The 18293-nt window shown below is 43.8% G+C and overlaps 1 protein-coding gene across 1 annotated transcript in view; it reads left to right on the top strand.

Moving 5' to 3' along the window:
* The window catches only part of GTF2A1 (general transcription factor IIA subunit 1), a 53041-nt gene extending 41487 nt beyond the window's left edge, over positions 1-11554 (top strand). The window contains exon 9 of the mRNA XM_067532314.1: positions 9421-11554. Coding sequence (XP_067388415.1) covers positions 9421-9528 — 108 coding nt within the window. The 3' untranslated portion in view covers positions 9529-11554. The remainder of the gene's footprint in view (positions 1-9420) is intronic.
* The last annotated feature ends 6739 nt before the right edge of the window (positions 11555-18293 follow it).

Genomic DNA, 18293 nt, shown 5'->3' on the forward strand with positions numbered 1-18293 from the left:
AAGGGTATTCACAAAGTATATAGCAGTAGTCATGGCCTACCTTAGACATTGGGAGCGTACAGGTCTAGCTGTACCTCGACAATTGGCTGATCAAGGATAATTTGAGAGCACAGGTCCAGCACAGCATCACTGTAGTTCGAGCCATGTGTCAATCGCTGGGTTTGTTGATAAATGATAAATCAACATTGATCCCAATACAAAGGATTGAATTTTGGGGCAGTCCTCAACTCTACTCACACCAGGGCCTTCCTTCCAGAGGCCAGATCCCAGACTGTCAGATTTAATCACCCATGTCAAGACTCACCCACTTACCACCACCCAAGTGCGCTTTAGGTTGCTAGTGCACATGGCAGTTGTACCTACGTGGTACAGTATGCACGGCTATGACTCAGGCCTCTGCAGATGTGGCTGGCATCAGTCTTCTCCCTGGGCAGATACCATTTTGACATGGGTCTCACAATTCCATCGTTGACACTAGCTTCATTAACGTGGTGGTCATACCTGCATTCTGTGACAAAAGGGATACCCTTCACGGCCTCCCAACTAACGGTGACCTTGGTATTGGACGCTTCAGATTAGGAGAGAGAGCCCATCTCGACAGTCTTAGAACCCAAGGTCTCTGGTCCTGGGAGGAACTGTCCCTGCATATAAATGTCAGGGAAGTCAGAGTGATTTGCCTGGCCTGCGAAGTGTTCCTTCCACAGCTTGTGGGCAAGGTCATGCAGGTCCTGACAGACAACACAGCCTCAATGTTCTATGTCAACAAACAAGGGGGAGTGCGGTCCTCAGTCCTCTGTCAAGAGGCCCTCTGACTGTGGGACTTCTCCAGGTGGATGGTTTGCTTCACACAGACCTCATACCTCCTGGGGGATCGAAATGTATTGGCAGATCACCTCAGCAGGTTCTTTTCCTCTCACTACGAGTGTTCTCTTCACCCAGAGGTCGCCAGAGCCATCTTCCAAAGGTGGGGGACTCTCCAAGTGGACCTATTCACCACCAGGCAGAACAGGAAATGCCATAGTTTCTGATCACTGCAAGGGCTCTCTCTCTGATGGCTTTCTTCTGCCGTAGACAGAGGAGGCCTGTTGTATGCCTTCCCGACGGTGGTCCTGAAGATCGAGAGACAAGGCAAGGTCATCGTGGTAGCTCCGGTGTTTGCCACGCCAGCATTGGTTCGGCATGTTAGTAGACCTGACGGTGGCAGTCCTTCAGTCACTCCCGAATTGCGTGGACTTGATCTCACAGGACTGCGGCTGGCTCCTTGCACCTGACAGCCTGGCTGCTCATGGCTAAACCTTGAGGAGCAGGCCTGTTCTGAGCAGGTCCAGCAAGTCTTGCTAGGTAGCAGGAAACCTCCATCAGAGCCACCGATCTGGCTAAGTGGAAGTGCTTCATCTGCTGGACATCTGAAAGGAACCACCTTCTTCAAGTGCTTGCTCATGTCCATTTCACTATAGGGTGTGGGTGTATGCATACCTCCGTGCATGGTTACCGGAACATTTTCCCCTTAGCAAATCCTGTAGGGCCGGCTCCGGCGCCCCCTGGAGCCCTGCGCACATGCCGTGGAATATGAGGTGATGCCGGCCCTATGCCCCCTCAGTCCTTCTTTCTGCCAATTCTGGCAGTGGGGATGGGGGGTTGGTTTTGGAATGGACATGAGCAGCACATCTCGAAGAACAGCAGTTACTGCTTGCTCATGTTCATTCTACTATAGGTGACTAACAAGCATTACTTTGGAATTGGGTCAGAGTTACCGGTGAGCTGCCTTCAGCACCGCTCTGCCAAATCCCACATCCTGTCTCGCCTGCTGGACGATGGCCTAGTGGGACGTGAAGGTGTGCACCAAGAACCAGGTGGCAGCTTTGTAGATGTCTTACATGGGCACTCTCTCCAGGAAGGCTGTAGATGAGGCTTGAGCTCTGGTTGAATACGCTGTGATGGTTCCCGGAAGCAGCACCTTTGCCTGCTCGTAGCAGAACTTGATGCAGGACGTAATCCACGAGGGGATGCGTTGGGTGGAGACAAGTGAACCTTTCATCCAGTCGGCCACTGCGACGAATAGTTGCGTCAATCTCCGGAACAACTTTGTGCACTTGATATGGAAGGTCAGGACCCGTCTCACATCCAGCAAGTGCCACCTCCTCTCCTCCTTCAAACCGTAGGTTTGGGGAAAAAACACGGGGAGAAAAATATCCTGATTACAATGAAATTCCATGTCAGTTAGGACATTTTTCTACCTGTCTTCTTTCTGAAGCCCCATAGCTCTGAGGAGGAGAGGCTGCTGCATGCTTTATACGTTAGATGAGCTTTGGCCTTCTGCATCGAAAGAATGAAGACCTTCCAAAGATCTGTTAAACTTTTCATTGCTGTGGCTGGCAGAATGAAGGGTCTCCCAGTGTCATCCCAGAAAATCGTATCCTCTGTTACCACATATATCCAAGCTTGCTACGAGCAGGCGAGGATTTCACCTCTGGCTGTCACAACAGTTCATTCAACAGGAGGGCAGACATCATAATCAAGCTTTCTTAGTACAACAGTGAGAGTCCTGCGGCACCTTAAAGACTAACAAATTTATTTGGGCATAAGCTTTCGTGGGCAGAAACCCACTTCGTCGGATGTGACAGCTACCAATCCAGGACATCTGCAGGGCCACAATGTGGTCAATCAATCCATACCTTTGTGTCTCCTTACGCCATCACTCAACAGGCTCAGGATGATGCCAGTTTTGTGAAGAAGAAAAAATGGTTACTAACCTTTCGTAACTGTTCTTCAAGATGTGTTGCTCATGTCTATTCCATTACCCACCCTTCTGCTCCTCTCTTGGCGTTTCTGGCAAGAAGGAACTGGGAGGGCATGGGGCCAGTGGCGCCCTTTATATCAATGCATATGCACGTGACTCGGGGGTGCCAGAGCCAACCCTATGGATATCACTGAGGAAAAAAATCTCTGGCACTGGTGCATGTGGTATGCACACACCTATCATGGAATGGACATGAACAGTCATCTCGAAGAGCAACAGTTACGAAAGGTTACTAACCAGTTTTTCTGATGTTTCTAAGTAGGTTAGTGTTTAATCCCTTGAGCAGTATGTTTCTACTAGATATGTTCCAGTTTTGGCATTGCACTGTTTTTAACAATTTCACAACTGAAATACTGGTTTGGATGGCTTTATTAGATTCTTCAGAGGATGGGGGACACTTATTAGACTAGAAGGCAAATCCTCACTACTTGGCCAAGCAGGCTTCCACAAATTTACCTATTAACATTTCAGTCTGGTGTATTTCACTTCAGCTGTCATCTTTAATGATTTTTGGCTAATCTTGTGTTAGCATACTAACAGAGCCACCAGAAAATCTGCCCAGTAAAATAAGTTCCTCTTCCTGGCAAATAATAAACTCTGGATTCTTTGAAAGCATGGAACTTCATTTTCCTTTTACAGAGGATAGTGACATGTTAAGATATTTGTGTGAGAGAGAAGCTCTAGGGGTCTTGGATAGTCACTACTCAGAACTTGACACGCTTTCTCTTACATTACTATTGTCAAAGAAAATATCATTTGGGCAGTTGGGAGTCTGGAAAATTGTGTCTTTAGGTGTTCACTCATTTACTGTGTTGATGAGTAAAATATTTTGAATAGATGATGAAAACTCCATTTATCCCTAAAATTACTATGCATGTAGAGCTAGTTGGGGGATTAAAAGGTAAAATCACATTAATATGCATGTGGGTAAGCCCATTTGCATGGTACAGTTTGGCCAGTAGTCTTACACTTAAATACTACCTAGAATGAAAATAGACCTGCAGTAAAACATATGATTTTAATCAAATTTTTACAAGATAGTAGATATTTCTTCTGTGGACATGTTTAGTTTAATTCATTAAGTCGAAGTATACAAGAAATTATTGTATACTTTGTGTAGCTTACAGCCAGAATTGAATAGTCCTTGTAGTTGTACTGTTCTCTTGTTTTTCACTCGTACAGTCAGCCACACAGCTGTACTCTGAAAATGGCTGGGTGATTTTTTTTTTTGGTGATTCAGTTGACTAAAATAAAATTCACTTTGACTTGTTTTGAGAGCCTCTTGTCCTATGGTGCTAGAATAGGGGTGCTGCTGCACCCCTGGCTTGAAGTAGTAATAACAGATACCAAATCCATGGTTCTACTTCGAGTGATTGCTCATATCCATTCCAATATAGGTGTGTGTGTGCCCCGTGCACTGGTTCCCGGAACTTTTTTCCCCTTAGCAAGCCCTGTAGGGCTGGCTCAGGCGCCCCCTGGAGTACCGCGCTCATGCTGCAGTATATGAGGCGCTGCCGGCCCTCAGTTCCTTCTTCCCGCCTGTGATGGTTGCTGGAACGTCTGCCTCTTGCTCAGCAAGTAGCTTCCCCGTTGTTCTACCATTGTTTATTAGATAAGTAGTTGTTAAGTATAGTGGTTAAGTTTGCATAGTTGTTAGTGTTAAGTGTAGTTAGATTAGATAGATAACCCTCAGGGGCTTAAGGTTGGGCCATGCCTGGCTCAACTGGTTTCCAGTCCTGTGCCGCGTGTGGCAAGGCTTTCCTCGTAAGTGACCCTCATGACCGCTGCCTCCGTTGTCTCGGGGAGCAGCACCGTAAGGACAGATGCAAAATCTGCAAGGCCTTCAAGCTGCATACACAGAAGGAGAGGGACGCGTGTTTGAAAGCCATCCTGATGGAGTCCGCACTCCGGCCGGACTCCGAACCGGCACGATCCCCTACGACACTGAGCATCTCCTCGGTGCGGAGCGCCGAACTGGCACCGGAGTCAACCCATCGACAAGCTATGTTGCTGAAAAGAAAGAAGTGGCAGGACACCGCCCACAAGGACTCCCCCGCACTGCCTGTCCGGCCGGGGGACAATCAGGAGGTGCACCAGCCACGTGCCATGGAGAGTGCTCCAGCACTGGCATCTCCCCGCAGGGAGCCTCCCCTAACTCCTGGGGGTGAGGGAGCACCCCTGCAAGGGCTGTCGACGCCAGAAGTGTTCGCTGTGGCACGCGCCCTCATGGGCATGTCCATGCCTCCATCCCCCCCTCGACCGAGGGCGCGGGGGCCAGTATCTCAGGGTAAACCCGCGCTGGGTGGCCCCGGTGGGTGGTCAACACAGGAGTCCAAGTCTCCCCCCAGACCATCGCAGAGGGTAGAGAGTGTGGGCTCCCCTCCCAGCTCCGACTGAGTCATCGAGCTCCTCGACACCGCGGCACCGAGGGCAGTCTAGAGGTTCACGTGCGAGGCGATGCCGATACAGTTCCGCCTCGCGTGGGGGTCGCAGTTCCAGGACTCTCACCCCAGCACCGAGTCTAGTGCGGCACTGGTCTCAATCCCCGGCACGCAGCCGGGTTCGAATTTCTCTACACCCACCCTGCTCCGGGGACTCGTGGTTGATGCCGCCAACCAACGAGACAGGCAGGGGCCCCAGGGCAATACCCCCAAGAATAAAGAGAATAAAAAACTAGACCTCTTAGGCCGCAAGGTCTATTCTATGGGGGCCCTGCAGCTGAGGATCGTCAATCACCAGGCGCTCCTCGGCCCATACATTTGAACCTCTGGTCCTCCTTGCGTAGGTTTGTGGAGGGATTGCCACAGGACCAAGCAGCGGACTTTGCAACGTTCCTAGACGAAGGCGCTGCGGTCGCAGGGGTGGCCTTACAAATGGTCAGTGATGCAGCAAATACCGCTAGCAGGGCCATGGCTTCAGCCATTGTAATGCGGCGGTGTTCATGGCTGCAGTCCTCGGGGTTATCTCAAAAGGTCCAGCAGTCCATCCAGGACCTGCCATTTGATGGGGCTGGACTCTTTTCGGACAAGACTGATGACAAACTGCACGTCCTGAAGGACTCGAGGGCTACACTCAAATCCTTAGGGCTATACACCCCACAGGCCTTGAGGCGTCAGTCTTGGCCTCAAGCCCAATGCCAGCCCCAGCCAGCACCCTGGGCCGCCACCCAGGCCCGCTTAACCCAGGAGGGGCCGGGATAGGTATAGGGCACCTAACCAACGCGACCGTTCGGGGTCCTCGGCAGGCCCCCAACAAGGCCCAGCCAAAGGACAGAACAACAAAAGGCAATTTTGATGGTGCGCCCAAGGGTGGCACCTTTACCGTTCCCCTGGATCTGACCATACTATTCACTCACAGACTCAGGCCGTACTACACCGAGTGGCGAAACATCACCTCAGACCATTGGGTCCTCGGTGTAGTCCTCAAGGGCTACGGCCTTCCCCGGACTCTCCCCCTACCCCATCCCTCTTCAGGAACCTCTCTTAAGAGCATTGACCTCGGAGCTCCCCTACACCATCTTTTATAAAGACAAGGTGCGGCTGAAACTCCACCCGGCCTTCCTGCCTAAGGTGGTGTCCCATTATAACCAGGATGTTTCATTATAACCAGGATATTTTTCTCCCTGTGTTCTTTCCTAAACCGCACGGTTTGGAGGAGGAACGGAGATGGCACTCGCTGGACATGAAACGAGTCCTGGTTTACTACATTGAGTGGACGCGGCCGTTCCGGAAGTCAATGCAGCTGTTCAGGGCAGTGGTGGACCGGTTGAAGGGCTCATCTGTCTCCATCCAGCGCATCTCTGCCTGGATCACCGCCTGCATCAGGACCTGCTACGAGCAGGCGAAGGTGCTGCTTCCAGGAGCTGTGTCAGCGCACTCAACCAGAGTCCAGGCCTCGTCAGTGGCCTTCCTGGAAAGTGTGCCCCTGCAGGACATTTGCAAGGCAGCGACCTGGTCGTTGGTCCACACCTTCACGTCCCACTACCATATCATGCAGCAGGCGAGAGAGGACATGGGCTTCAGCAGGGCCGTGCTGATGAGAGTAGCTCGACACTGACTGCTACCCATCTCCAAGGTATGGCTATTTAATCACCTATATTGGAATGGATATGAGCAATCGCTTGAAGTAGAAAACAGGGTTACTTACCAGTAACTGTTCTTCGAGATGTGTTGCTCATATCCATTCCACACACACCCTCCATCCCCGCTGTCGGAGTCGGCAGAAAGAAGGGACTCATATACCGCAGCATGAGCACGGTACTCCAGGAGGCGCCTGAGCTGGCCCTACAGGGCTTGCTAAGGGGAAAAAAGTTCCAGGAACCAGTGCACGGTGTGCGCACACACCTATATTGGAATGAATATGAGCAACACATCTTGAAGAACAACAGTTACTGGTAAGTAACCCTGTTTTTCATCATCAGCATCCCCACTATAAAAATTATTTCAGCACCCCTGCTCTTGTTTTCCTGGTTTCCATAGTTAACAGTTTCTCTTGTTGGAGAGTCCATTCCATCTTTATTTTAGATGTCTTTTACCTTAGGTGTCTCTTTGTTGTTGTTGTTGTTTGTTGTTTACTAAGGGGGAGACTTTTTAAGGCACAGAGGCCAGTTAGGCACCCAGCTCTCACTTCTTCGAAAATCTCCCTTTATTTGTATCCTAGTAGTACCTGGAAGCCTCAATAAAGGATACGGACTGGCATGCTATACACTATGAAAAGAAGCCCCCTGACAGCGTACAGTTGACATAATTTTAAAAAACAAACTAAAATAAAAGCAAACCAATCAGCCACCCCCAATAAAACTTTTTATGGCTGAACAAAACTATCCTCCCCCACAAACACCAGCTCCTCTCAAGGCCCTTCCTCTTCAAAAGAGTAAAAAGATAAGCTTAGCAGTGTATCCTGAAGGTCAATAAACTCTGGCTACTCAGACCAAGGAGAGAAGCAGCCTGCAAAGCTGAGGGCCCTTCAGAGAGACTACTAGACCTGTGGCCCCCTCTCTTTCACATTAAGAGAAATCCAGCTCAAGTGTCTCTGACCTGCAACAGTACAGCATGGGGAGATTGAAGCAGTTAGAACTTCAAAGTTTCTTAAGCCATTTAGAGCTTTGGGTCAGAACCACCATGTATGTCCCAACTAAAGCCATTAGGCAGCCATTGAATAGTGTGGAGCTGAGGTGCCATATGCTGTTGGCAATATTACACCACATGCCAATCAAATCACCATTTCTCCATATAGAGTGTGTTGCGATGTTGGTGGTGACAAAAGGCATAGATCATGGTACTAAGGTCCACATATGAAAGAGACAGCTTCATTTTCCGCAGAATAACACCGATAAAAGCATTGCTGAGCACTGCTAAGCTGAGGATCCCACAATACTTCCAGATTGCAAACTCCAGTAAACAGATGGCCGACACACCCTCAATTAGAAGCAGAGAAATCATTTTCTCCATATCTTTTCAATTGATTCCCCCAGTATCCACCAACATTATTGCTGTATTTTCTGGGTTAGTTCTCAGCTATTTTGCTTTCAAAAATCTCTCCTCAAACACATTGGGTCTGAGCTTTAGCAGGTTTTATTCCTGGAGTTAGACTGGCCTCTACAATTAAATCTTTGATATCAACTTTATGCAAAGCTCTGAATGTCATTCTTTGGTTTCATTGAGAAAATACTGAATTAAAATGGGAACTTTAGAGCCTGAGGTTTGGCTGGAATCGTTTAGCACCATTCTGTCAATTTGCATCTCTGATATAAACCTTTTTTCTAGAGCTCTTGTTCTGTGTACCAAGGTTTAAACTGGAAGTGTCATGTTATAGACCCTGAATTGGGGATCCAGTGCAGAAAGCAGGACTGTAGGATGATATGTGTATGTCAAACTTGACTGTTAAGCAGATAGACTACTGCATTTTGTACCAGTTGGAGTTTTTTCAGACACAGGAAAAACTTCTAATGAACTTTAAATGTGAAAAGCTTTCTACTTGCCTTTTCAGCTTGCATTTACTATCTTAACTCCTATTAAGTCAAATTCCAACCTTGTATTAAAAGGAAAGTGAAATAGGCCTGTCTTCCTGCTAGAGATCAGCAGGCAAGCTGGGCTGTACACAGAAGCAGGAGTTAAGCAAATAATTGTAAAGGGTCAGAGTTGGATTTCTGCCTCATTCACCTCTTTCATCCAGGGCTGGTTAAATCAGTTGTCTTTTACCTCTTTCACATAGTGAATAAAATCTGTAATTGTGCCACTTCCAAATGGATTCCAAATGAATCCCCAGTTCCAACAGGAAAAGGGTATTCGTTCCTGGATAAAGATTAAATTACCCTCCTCTCTCTACCATAAAATAATGTTATGTGCTTTGGATTTCACAATTACTGTGGATACGGGGTTTCTTTACTGTGCCAGTGGGAACTTGCCCTTGGCTAAAAAATGAGCCACAAGTGCTGCTAGATGTGCAATAGCACTGTGGTTTTTTTTGTCAGATCCTGGGATTATTCTTTATATGTATATAATGATAAGTTATGTGACCATTCTCTGGATTTTCTTTTCTTAACTTGTCAATTTAGTCCTGAAGTTGCTACTTGTTTCTGATACAGAGTACCATTTCAGTATATGTATTTTGTTTTTTAGATCCATAGAAGTAAAAACAAGTGGAAGTTTCATCTCAAAGATGGCATAATGAATCTCAATGGAAGAGATTACGTATTTTCCAAAGCCATTGGAGATGCGGAATGGTGAAATTTTTAAGACAAAACAAACTAGAAAAAAAGAAAAATCAGAAAGGTTGAGACTTGGACACAAACTTCAACCAAAACTTATGTCTGCACATCAGAAGAACAGTACAAACAAAACTACCGCAACAAAGGTAGAGCGTGGCAACATAGACACTACTTCAAATGGGCAAGCCATGGGACTGTAGCAACTAGCATTGTCTGGGATACCTTACGGAAACCTTAATTATCAATTCTATATACAGGTACCTACAGCTGGTAATTAGCATGTAAGGCTTTGTCTCCCCCTTCCTCCCCTTGGGTTAAGGTTTTAAAATTTCTTCCATGGAACTGAAGGAACTCTTCCCTTTTGATATACTCTTAGTCTGAAAATGCTTGTGTGTACAAATCTTTGTTTTGAACACTTCCTTTTGGTAGTGACAGTGGTCAGAATATTCTTTGAACTGCGTGCAGGCTTTGTACAAAGAGTAAGAATTAAGGTGATAAATTTTAATTCTCTTGTATAACACAAATATTTTTAATTCTATATAGTCATGTATAATTTTAACAGTTTTTTTCTCAGTTCTTCTCCATAAACAAATTCTCATTCCTAGCAGTTACAAAATGTAAAAACATTTCAATTTGACACGAATTACTTTTTTTTCCAAAAGTGCTGAGCACCTGTAGCTCTTTCTGAAAAATCAAACCACTTACTTTATTTTTAAATATATTCTTGGCATTTGAAGTGGTTCAGCCTGATGTAGCTGAGCGAAATTTCTGTGATAGTTTTCCTTCGCTTCTTTTAAAGATCAGTGTCTTGGAGACCTTTGAAATGAAAACTTGCAGGTATTCTGATCTCTTGGTGTATGCATTCCTCCAGCCACTTACTACATTTACAGCCCAGGCATCCATGAATACTTGTTGGACAAATACTACAAGAGTGACTAAATTGGATGAGGGAAGGTTTTATATAACTATATAGCCATTTATACCTTAGCTGAAGTTCTCCTAATCAGGAAACAGAGCTTAACTGTAAAATACCCTGTAGTTTTTAAGTATATTCTTATTCACAAGATGTGTTGCAGGTAACCTGTTTAAACTCTCCAGGTCACATGCGGTTTTGGTGGTTTTTGTTTTCTTAAAAGGAAAGCATCAATGAGGACATAGTTAATTTTGTTAGAGTAATGTAAGCAAAAAATTAAAATAGAGAGGGTGTTTTGATTAATGCAAAAATTAGGTCATCACATATGCTAAACCCTAATGTAACTTGCCTTGTCTGGAAGTGACATCATAAATAGCAAAAGGCTTTTGCTATTTAGGGCAAACACACCTTTTCTTCATGTGGTGGTTCTGCTTGCAAATCAGGCTTTCAGGAATGGAGTCCCTACTGCTGGAATTGTAAATCGGACATTTCCAACAAAGGAATGAGCATGCTCTATGTGGCTCCATGTTACAAGACAACTTCATAATGTTCTTATTAGCTACATGAAAAGCAATGAAAAGAAGGCAAATTTAACTCAAATAAGGGAGAACTGCAGAAGCAAAGACTTTACCCATTACTTCTTGGCTTTTGTTCTTGCAAAATGGAACTTTTAAAATGGTTTTTAATGAAATCACAAGTGTATTTTTAATCAGCACTGTATATTAACTGCCTTCATTTTCTGTCTCCCCTACCTGTCTTTCTTTACTGACCTCCAAGTGCATTCATAGTCCCAGTAGCTTACAGGAAATTCACAGCACATTGCAAGGAAGAAATCTGAGCAGTTACTTATGTTTTTGCACCTGTGGTGTCACTAAAATAGACCGAAACTGTTCTTAATTCACATGTAGAGCCATATGTTTTTTAGTAAGCCACCTGGTCTGCATACATTGTAAATGTTATTAAAGTTCAGTTTCTGGTGTTACTAATTGTAGGTAATTAATGCTGTAATCAGTTAGGATACAAATTTGGCTTTGGACTTCAAGGTATCTCATGCTTAGTGGTGTTTTTGTTTTCCTCTGTACAAAGCAGAAATTTTGTGCTTTTTTAAATATACCACTATACTTTTAAAGCATATGTGATTACAGTGAAATCAATTATTTACCAACTAATTATTTCCCTTGCTTCTCTCATGTATCTTCGGGTAATGTTGATGGCTATCACCAGTAGATCATAGCTTTTCAAATTACTTAAATATGGACTTAAAACAAATCCCATATGCTGCACAAATGAACCAATGAAACCCCTTTAGCTACAGATTCCTGTTTATACTACTGGAACCCAGATTACTGTACAAGATATTTAGTCTCTTTTTACATTTAGGGTCCTTCTCCCACGTTTAGAGTAGACATTGCATAGCCTTTTTATTTATTTTTAAAGGATACCACAGCTTTAATGGTGACTTAAATTTAGTTTATCTTGAAGGATGTTTAGAAACCATCTGTACTTGCACAGTGTCTTGCAAATTAATTCTGGTATGCTTGGCAGATGGGGGTTTTGGTCTTTTAATACAAGTACCTGTGAAGTCTTCTGAAAGCCAGTCAAACATAAACATACCAAACTGTGCTCTTATTGCTACATCAAGTGTTCCTTTCTTAAATCAGAAAGCATGTTTTAATTTCATTTTATTGTAGCAGCTTACTGTAAGAATGTAGTTGGCTTAATTTTATTATTGTACTTGAATTTTAATCATGGTTTTAATGTTATAATTGAACAGACCATTTCATTAGGTTCCATAAAAACCATTCCTTTCAGAGGGCAAGGGATTCCCATGTTCGTTTTTAAATTATTATAATTTTTTTCTTGAAAGTAGAAAATAGACTTTTCATTTAAATAGTTCAGTATTATGAAGGCGATTAACGGTTTCAAGAGGGCTTATGTTTAGATTTGCACAGTTAACAGAGCACCTTTTTTGACTTTAAGATGGGGAAAAAATGGGGATGATAACTTCATGGTTAAAATATTAACCATCAGGGCTAATGGAAATTTACAGAGCAGCTGGACAAAGTTGGGAGTCTCGTGCCTTCTCAATTTGCAGATATGCCTGCTTTGTCAGCCTGATGATACTCAAGGTCTATTTGATTCCTGAGACAGTAGGTGTCCTGCAGTGCTTCAATCATAAATAAGCATTTTAGCTCTAATTATATTGGCTTTTTAGTGTGTGCAATCATTTAAAAGCATCAAAGTTGAAAAGGAATAAAAATATGTTGTCTGCTAAAGAGAGAACCAAGATTTAGTCACATAAGGAACTTTATATTGGACTATTTAAATAAAATTTATAACTTTATTTGCCTCCTCCCTCAATGTTATTGGCAAAATGCCTGAGGTTTCATCCACCTTGTTCCTGCATTGTAATCACAAGCTGCTTTTTGACATCAGTCCTTTTCCTAGCAAAAGATCATGATTTCACAAGTACAAAGATTGTGGTTGCAGTTTTATTGTCAAGCACAGTTGCTGGGAAAGAGCAAATAACATGCTAAATGTGATATAAAGAGCTTTGTACAAATGTCTTTTTTTTCTATTTTTGCTGTAGTGTAAGAGTCAAGTAAACTTTGCTGGGTTTTAGTTTTCTTTCGTGAAAATAACTGTATCATTCATCAATACCCAAAAGCAATTATGTCACCATAAAACACTACCAGGATAAAATTTTGTAATTCCAATGCAGGAGAAAAATGAGACCCTTTTCAGTAGAGTTCACTTTGAAGTCTGTCTTCCATTTGAAAAAGTTCCTTTTTTGTTGTTTTGCAGAATTTAATAAAATGTTTAGGAATTAGACCTGTGGGTTTAGGGTTCTGCACACTGTGGGTTTTTATTGAGCCACCTTATATGCAGCTTTGCAATTTTTTCTAAAGATTTCATTCAAAGTTATTTGGGATTTTGAATTTAGTGGTTACAAAAGATGGAGAAACTTGCATGTTGTTACATTTTTGTCTTTGGTCTTGGTTTCCATTCTGAGTGCGTGAGGCATATGTAGAAGCCAGGGCTCAAATCAAGCTGCTGCTGCCTACTCTTTTAGTAGTTCACTTTTTTAATTCGGTTTGGATTTGCTATTGAAGATAAAAAGGAACTTTTTTAACCAGGAAGAACTACTTTGGATTAGCTATATGTTGTAACCATCCAATGTTCACTTACTCCAGCGTGCATAGGGTACTAATAAAAATATGAGGAAGGGGAATATCCTTTTTTGCTGTTCTGAGCTACTATTGTCAACTGCTGTTGTACATATACTGTTATGTGTAAGGGGAGTAAATATATTTATTATGTTTGTAAAATTCATTCTGTACAATTGCAGATCAAGGTTGCTCTTCTGTGATATACAGGATATTATGTTTCAAAGGCCATGCTTGGAATACAATTAGAGAACTTAGTATTTTGATGTACTAAGACCTATTTTAAGTTTAATATTTTGCCTTTGCAAAAACTTTAATTAAAGATGTTATTTAAAAAATAAGCTTGCCATTTTATTTACTCTTTTCTGATGACTTAAATAGTTACGCATACACAGTTGTTTTAACTTTGACAGGATTCTGGAAGTATTTTTGTAACAGTGAATTTTTTTCAGAGCAAGAAAAACACAAGTGTTCCCTCTTAATCACTGAGGTAAGTTTGCTGAGTAGTCTCTTCCATTTAACATGGCTCACAATGTTATGAGAAGTCAGCTTTTCATTTTAAGGTTGGAGGTTCAAATTTAGTACAAAAGTCCTCTTTTACTGGTAACCTAAGCAAGACGTACACCAAGGCCTTTAGTGAAGTTAAAAAAGCTAATCAAATAACCCAGTGCACCGAGATCCTTAGTCTGAAGAACTGGAAATGTAAGATGTGCTTTCGATGCAAAAGTTTTTTCTGAACATAAACACCTAGCTTTGGCAAATGCATTTCACTACTGTAGCCAGTGTTTCCAACCTAACCAGGTGACATATCTTTAGTCCTTGGCAGAATTTGAGTCTCTTAAGGCTAATGATTATCTTGTATCAGGATCATTAAATTTATTTTACAGCTCAAAGATGATGGAACTCAACTCCAAAAGCAGTCATACATCTAGGAACAAAGAATGTAGGCAATACCTATAGAATTGGGGACTATATCCTGGAAACCAATGACTGAAAAGCATTTATGGCTCTCAGTGGACAAACTGAACATCAGCTTCTAATAGAACGTTGTGGCAAAAAGAACATGTGAGCTTAAGATGTGTAAACAGGAATATAGCATTTGTGAAACCAATAGCAGAACATTACTGCAGAGAAGAGTTGGCAGCACAGGCGTAGTAATGTATGGTTTTTGTCCACATTTTTAAAAAGAAGGCTGGAAATGGGAGATCGTGCAGAAAAGAGTGACAAATTATTAGAGAACTAGAGCAAATACCTTTCTTTGTAAGGAAGGATAAGACTTTATAAGGATGAAAGCTTGTTTTTCTTCCCATTTCCCCTCCCTTCCTTCCTCCCCCCCCCCCCCCCCCCCCCCCCCCCCCCCCCCACACACACACACACACACACACTCTCCTTTCTCAGCTGCCCTTAGGTGCACAATCACAGGGAAAAAATAAAATAGTGAGATATTTATTAAAATTCACAAGTTTTCTTCTTCCAGGTGACTTCACAAGACACCTGTGCTGCCAACTCTTCTCTTAGGCAATTTAAAAACATTTATTCTCACTGTTATTGCTGATTTGAAAGGCAGACGTTTGAACTAATGTTGGGGATAATATGCTTCGGGATTTCATGGGATAATATTTAGCCATCCGGTTCAGCCCATCTCCAACAGCAACTGGATACACTGTGGAGGCGAGCGAAAGATGATAGACAAAGGAACATTCTTCGAGGTCTGAAGTCTTCCTGCAGGACGTTGCAAATTAGAAAGACACCTGTTGCTTAGTCTAATTATGTTTTCTGTCATTTATACTACTTGCCCAATAACAGTGTTAATATTGCTGTTACATGTGAAAAGGCCTACGATACGGAGGAGCTAGAGTGGTGAAGCAGCTGGGGCAAAGAAAGTGAATTATAAATGGTAAAAAAAAAAAAAAAAAAAAAAATCTACAGATGTAGGACAGTCAGTGGCTCTGTAATGGCTCTCTAGTCAGCTGCTGCCTTAAACATTACTTCATGGAACACAAAACATCATAAGTGATTAGAGTTGGAAGGGACCTCAGGAGGTCATCTAGTCCAACCCCCTGCTCAAAGCAGGACTAACCTCTGCTAAATAATCCCAGTGAGGGTTTTGTCAAGCCGCAGCTTAAAAACCTCTAAAGATGGAAATTCCACCACCTCCCTAGGTAACCCATTCCAGTGCTTCACCACCCTCCTAGTGAAAGTTTTTCCTAATATCCAACCTAGACTTCCCCCACTGCAACCTGAGACCATTGCTCCTAGGTCTGTCATCTGCCATCTGGGAACAGCCTAGCTCCATCCTCCCTGGAACCCACCTTCAGGTAGTTGAAGGCTGCTATTAAGTCGTCGTGTCCCCCCCCATTCCCCCCCCTCCCCCGAAGTCTTCTCTTGTGCTGACAAAATAAGCCTGGTTCCCTCAGCCTCTCCTAAGTCATGTGACTTATTTCCGTTGCCTTTTCCTGGACACACACCAAATTGTCTGCATTCTTTCTGTAGTTGGTGGCCCAAAATTGGACATAATACTCCACATGCGACCTCACCAGTATCGAATTGAGGGGAATAATCACTTCCCTCGATCTGCTGGCAATACTCCTACTAATGTAGCCCAATATGCTGTTAGCCTTCATGGCAACAAGAGCACACTGTTGACTCATAACCAGCTTCTTGTCCATTGTAACCCTCAGGCCCTTTTCTGTAGAACTGCTGCCTAGCCAGTTGGTCCCTAGTCTGTAGCAGTGCATGGGACTCATCCGTCCTAAGTGCAGGACTCTGCACTTGTCCTTGTTGAACCTCAACAGATTTCTTTTGGCTCAATCCTTCAATTTATCTAGGTCACTTTGTATCCTATCCCTACCTCCAGTGTATCTACCACTCCCCCAGCTTAGTGTCATCTGTAAACTTGTTGAGGGTGCAATCCACCCCATCCTCCAGATCATTAATGAAGATTTTGAACAAAAACAGCACCAGAATTGACTCCTGATCAGCTTGATACCAGCTGCCAACTAGACATTGAGCCTTTGATTGCTACCCGTTGAGCCTGACGATCCAGCCAGCTTTCTATCCACTGTATAGTCCATTTATCCAACCTATACTACTTGCTGGCAAGAATACTGTGGGAGACCATATCAAAAGCTTTGCTAAAGACAAGATATATCATGTCCACCACTTTCCCCACATCCACAGAGCCAGTCATCTCATTATAGAAGGCAATCAGGTTTGTCAGGCATGACTGCCCTTGGTGAATCCTTGATGACTGTTCCCGATCACCTTTCTCTCCTCCAAGTGCTTCAGAATGGATTCCTTGAGGACCTGCTCCATGATGTTTCCGGGACCTGAGGTGAGGCTGACCGGTCTGTAGTTCCCTAGATCTTCCTCCTTCCCTGTTTTAAAGATAGGCACTATATTTGCCTTTTTCAGTCATCCAGGATCTTCTGCCAATCACCATGAGTTTTCAAAGATAATGGCCAATGGCTCTGCAGTCACATCAGCCAACTCCTTCAGCACCTTCGGGTGCATTGCATCCGGCCCCATGGACTTGGGCATGTCCAGCTTTTCTAAATAGTTCTGAACCTGTTCTTTTAGCACTGAGGGCTGCTCACCTCCTTCCGATACTGTGCTGCCCAATGCAGTAGTCTGGGAGCTGACCTTGTCTGTAAAGACAGAGGCAAAATAAGCATTGAATACTTCAGCTTTTTCCACATCATCCAGCATTAGGGTGCCTACCCATTCAGTGAGGGGCCCACACTTTTCCTGATCACCTTCTTGTTGCTAATATACCTGTAGAAAACCCTTGTTATCCTTCACATCTCTTGCTAGCTGCAACTCCAATTGTGCTTTTGGTCTTCCTGATTTCACCCGTGCATGCTCGAGCAATATTTTTATAATCTTCCCAAATCTGTGCAAGGGTCCACTTTTTGTACGCTTCGTTTTTGTGTTTAAGCTCACTGAAGATTCTCTTTTAAGCCAAGTTGGTCCCCTGCCATATTTGCTATTTTTTCACATCAGGATAGTTAATTCCTGCGCCTTCGATAAGGTTTCTTTAAAATACAGCCAACCCTCCTGGACTCCTTTCCATCTCATATTAGTGTCTCAGGTGATCCTGCCCATCAGTTTCCTGAGAGAATCAAAGTCTGCTTTTCTGAAGTCCAGGGTCCATATTTTGCTGCTCTCCTTTCATTCTTTTGTCAGGATCCTGAACTCGACCATCTCATCGGCACTGCTGCCCAAGATGTTATCCACTTTTACTTCCCCTACCAATTCTTCCCTGTTTGTGAGCAGTAGATCAAGAGGAGCACGTCCCCTAGTTGGTTCCTCCAGCACTTGCACCAGGAAGTTGTCCCCAGCACTACCCCAAAACTTCTTGGATTGTCTGTGCACTGCTGTATTGCTCTCCTAGCAGGTGTCAGGATGATTGAAGTCCCTCCCTGATGAGAACCAGGGCCTGTGATCTGGAAACTTCTATAAGTTGTCTGAAGAAAGCCTTGGCCACCTCATCCTCCTGGTTTTGTGGTCTACAGCAGATGTCCACCACAATGTCACTGTTGTTGCTCTCCCCTCTAAACTTAACCCAGAGACACTCACTAGGCTTTTCTAGTTTCATACTGGAGCTCTGAGCAATCATACTGCTTTCTTACATACAATGCAACTCCTCCAACTTTTCTCCCCTGCCCATTCTTCCTGAACAGTTTATACCCATCTATGACAGTG

Source organism: Emydura macquarii, unplaced genomic scaffold (genome assembly GCF_026122565.2).
Source record: "Emydura macquarii macquarii isolate MOO-44397 ecotype Brisbane River unplaced genomic scaffold, CSIRO-AGI_Emac_v2 contig_374, whole genome shotgun sequence".
NCBI classification, from domain to species: domain Eukaryota; kingdom Metazoa; phylum Chordata; order Testudines; family Chelidae; genus Emydura; species Emydura macquarii.